This window comes from Benincasa hispida, chromosome 6 (assembly GCF_027475165.1).
Source record: "Benincasa hispida cultivar pf3 chromosome 6, pf3_genome.v1.1, whole genome shotgun sequence".
Lineage (NCBI taxonomy): Eukaryota > Viridiplantae > Streptophyta > Magnoliopsida > Cucurbitales > Cucurbitaceae > Benincasa > Benincasa hispida.
The window spans coordinates 57,308,704-57,311,894 of NC_143483.1; the positions used below are offsets into that span (position 1 = coordinate 57,308,704).

At 29.1% G+C, this 3,191-nt stretch overlaps 1 protein-coding gene across 1 annotated transcript; it reads left to right on the top strand.

The window, feature by feature from the left end:
* Window positions 1–859: 859 nt before the first annotated feature.
* On the top strand, window positions 860–2,785 carry LOC120080193 (uncharacterized). Its single transcript, XM_039034765.2, has 4 exons — window positions 860–982; window positions 1,099–1,417; window positions 2,103–2,173; window positions 2,545–2,785. Exons 2-4 carry the CDS (start codon window positions 1,122–1,124, stop codon window positions 2,556–2,558), a joined length of 381 nt encoding a protein of 126 aa, XP_038890693.1. The 5' UTR covers window positions 860–982; window positions 1,099–1,121; the 3' UTR covers window positions 2,559–2,785.
* Window positions 2,786–3,191: the final 406 nt, after the last annotated feature.

Sequence of the window (3,191 nt, forward strand, 5' to 3'; positions counted from 1 at the left end):
CTATTTGGTAATTATTTAGGTCTCGTTTGGTAATCATTTTATTTTTTATTTTTCTTTTTAAAAATTAAGTCTATGGACACTATTTTCACGTCCAAATTTCTTTATTTATTATCTACTTTTCACCAATGGTTTAGTCAAATTTGAGAACTACAAAAAATAGCTTTTAAAGTTGTTTTTATTTTTAGAATTTAGCTAAAAATTCAATCATTGTACTTAAGAAAATATTGTAAAAAATGTAAATGAAATAGACTTAATTTTAAAAAACAAATGGTTACCAAATGGGGTCTTAGTTTTTTGTTTATGAAAGTTAAGCTTATTTTTCCTTTCATTGTTTACATATATTTCTTAAGTAAATAGGTTGAATTCTTTACTAAATTCAAAAAACAAAAAAACAAGGTTTTAAAGGTGCGGTCATATCAGCACTAATGCACCAGATCCCATCAAAACTCCACAATTGAACATGCTTGGGTGAGAGTAGTACCAAGTTGAGTGATCACTTAGGAAGTTCTCATGTTGCACCCTTTAAAAAAAAGTTTTAAAAAGTATATATATATTAACTTTCAAAACTTGAAGATGGTATTTTAAAAAATATTGATAAAAAATAGATAATAAAACAAAAAATTGGGAAGTCGTCGAAGGAGTATTTAACCAAATGAGGCCTAAGAGGTAAAAGATCTATTAGATTTGAAATTAAAAGTTCAAAGACGACATATTAGATATTTTTAAAATTCAACCATTTATTAGATCCAAAATTTAAATTATGTAGTTCAACCATCATCATAGATAAAAGGGTCACTCTCATTTGACTTAAAAAAAAAGAAAGGGAGAAAGAAAAAAAAGAAAAATGGCCCACTTGCAAGACTTTTTGGGAACTATAAAAACCCTCCAAAGGGTAAGCCTCCAAAAACTTGCATCATTTCCAAATTCAAACTTGAACCAAATTAGCAAACAACCCTTAGTCTCTTAAAACAACTTCTTGAAGGTGAGATGTTTAGTTAAATTTTACTTAATAATAATATAATGTATCCTTTGTTATTGTTTTAGTTTGCATATCTATATTAATTTGTAACTAAAATGGTTTTGTTTTTGATATTTTAGGAAGAAGAAGAAGAGAAGAGAGGATGAATATGAATTGGTCAGGGGGTGATTGGATGTGTGGTGTTTGTGAACATGTAAACTTCAAGAAAAGAGAAGCTTGTCAAAGATGTGGATACCCAAAATATGGTGGCCCTGACCCATCAGCATATGATCAATACATTCATTCTAAAACAGATGAAGTTTTGGCTGGTGATTGGTATTGCAATTGTGGAGCTCATAATTATGCTAGTAGATCAACTTGTTATAGATGTAATGCTTATAAGACTCTTGATGTTGGTGCTTTGCCTGGTTGGAAATCTGGGGATTGGATTTGCACTAGGTATCCACTCTTTCTTTCGACTACGTTTCAATTTTCGTTTTAGACTTTAAACTATCTCACTTTTATCGTTTACTACATCTCTCGACTATTTTTTTCCAACACATATAAATTCGTTGAAAAAAACATCTCTTCCATTGGTTGTTCAACCACATCAGGAGATCTAGACATTCCTAACGCCATTTTTGAAAGGCGGCGGGAAGGTACTTTATCCTAACATTGGTTTCATTTGAGATTGAGCTAAGTTTTAGGGAAAAAAAAAAATGTCAGGGTTTTTTTGAAAAGTTATTGCAAAAATTATTTGTCTCTCTAGCCTTTTTTTAAGAAAAATTTTGAATTGGGGTTTGTCAATGCTAGTCTAACCTAATGTTGGGGAAGAGACCCTCTTCCAACACCAACATGCAAGCATCGGGAAAAATTGTTTGCAAAAAAGTTGTTTCGAAAAGTTCTGTTTTTCGTTAAAATTGTTGTGACAAGCTAAATGTGTAAAAATTAATTAGATAGTGTGATACGTGCAAGTTATTAAACAATTTATTATTAAAAAAATAACAAAAAAAACTTTTTGAGGGTATATTTGTATTTGGAACAAGTTTTGAAGTTCAATGGTAAAAATAAAAGTTTCTTATGAGATATTTTGTATAATTTAACTGACTTGGTCTGAAATGAGAATATGTTGAAATTTGTGCAGAATAGGATGTGAAACTCACAATTATGCTAGCAGAATGGAATGCTATAAATGCAAAGCTCCGAGGGATTTTGGTAATTAAGAACATAATATTCATAAATTTCTAATTTTTGCTTCAACCAGAAGTGGAATATAATAGATAGAGAGGGATTTCTTTGATATCTTGATCGAAATCATATAGATTAACTAGTTGACATATGCACGTTGAGATAAAATTTTGGTAATTAAGAACATAATATTCTTAAATTTCTAATTTTTGTTTCAACCAAAAGTGGAATATAATAGAGAGGAATTTCTTTGATATCTTAATCGAAGTCATATAGATTAACTAGTTGAGATAAAATTTTGGAGCCTTCGCAATACCTCAATGGTAAATAATATATTTTATCGTTTAGTTAAGTAATTGAGCTCTGTTTAAACAAATTGTAAATTTTTTTGTTTTCAGGAGGAGCTGTTTGAAATAACTAAGGAAGCTGATTTTGGAAGAATTGTTTGGTGATGCAAAATATTTGGCCAACTTACAAGCTTCTAGCATCTGATGCCCTCCAATTTGCTTCTTTGCTTTTTTTTGTTTTTTCTTTTCTTTAGATTGGGACTTAATGCATGAAAAGCTCAAGAATTCCCATTCTTAATTAATATCACTTTTAAACTAATTAATTAGAATTATACACTTTAATTTGTTGTCACTCTCTCTTTACTAAACTTCAAGAGGTCTTATTCTTGATTCTTGGGCCACCAACCAAGGGCTTTGAATTATGCCAAAGAGATAGAAGTGTAATAAGATAGAATAATATTATAGCTTTGAGATTCAAGAATCAACTTTCCAATAATGCACTCAAAAAGAATAGACCCACTTTCCCAATTCATCAATCATTTCTGTCTTATTTTGGCATCATAAATCTTCAATCAAACAAGAGAATTTCATTCACATGTTTCTTAATTTAAAAGACTTATAAAACTTAACGTAAAATGCATATAGTATTCTAAAATTTAGATATAGAAATTTGAATCTCTAAACTCAAAAAGGAAATACGTGTCAATTATTTATTATTATTATTATTTTTTACGTACTCTAAAGAATTAACTACTTTT

What these genes read in the sequence shown, in the direction of transcription:
- LOC120080193 (XM_039034765.2), top strand. Translation starts at nt 1,122, where the DNA reads ATGAATATGAATTGGTCAGGGGGTGATTGGATGTGTGGTGTTTGTGAA. An exon ending in GGGGATTGGATTTGCACTAG is followed by an intron (nt 1,418 to 2,102) that starts GTATCCACTCTT and finishes AAATTTGTGCAG; the next exon opens with AATAGGATGTGAAACTCACA.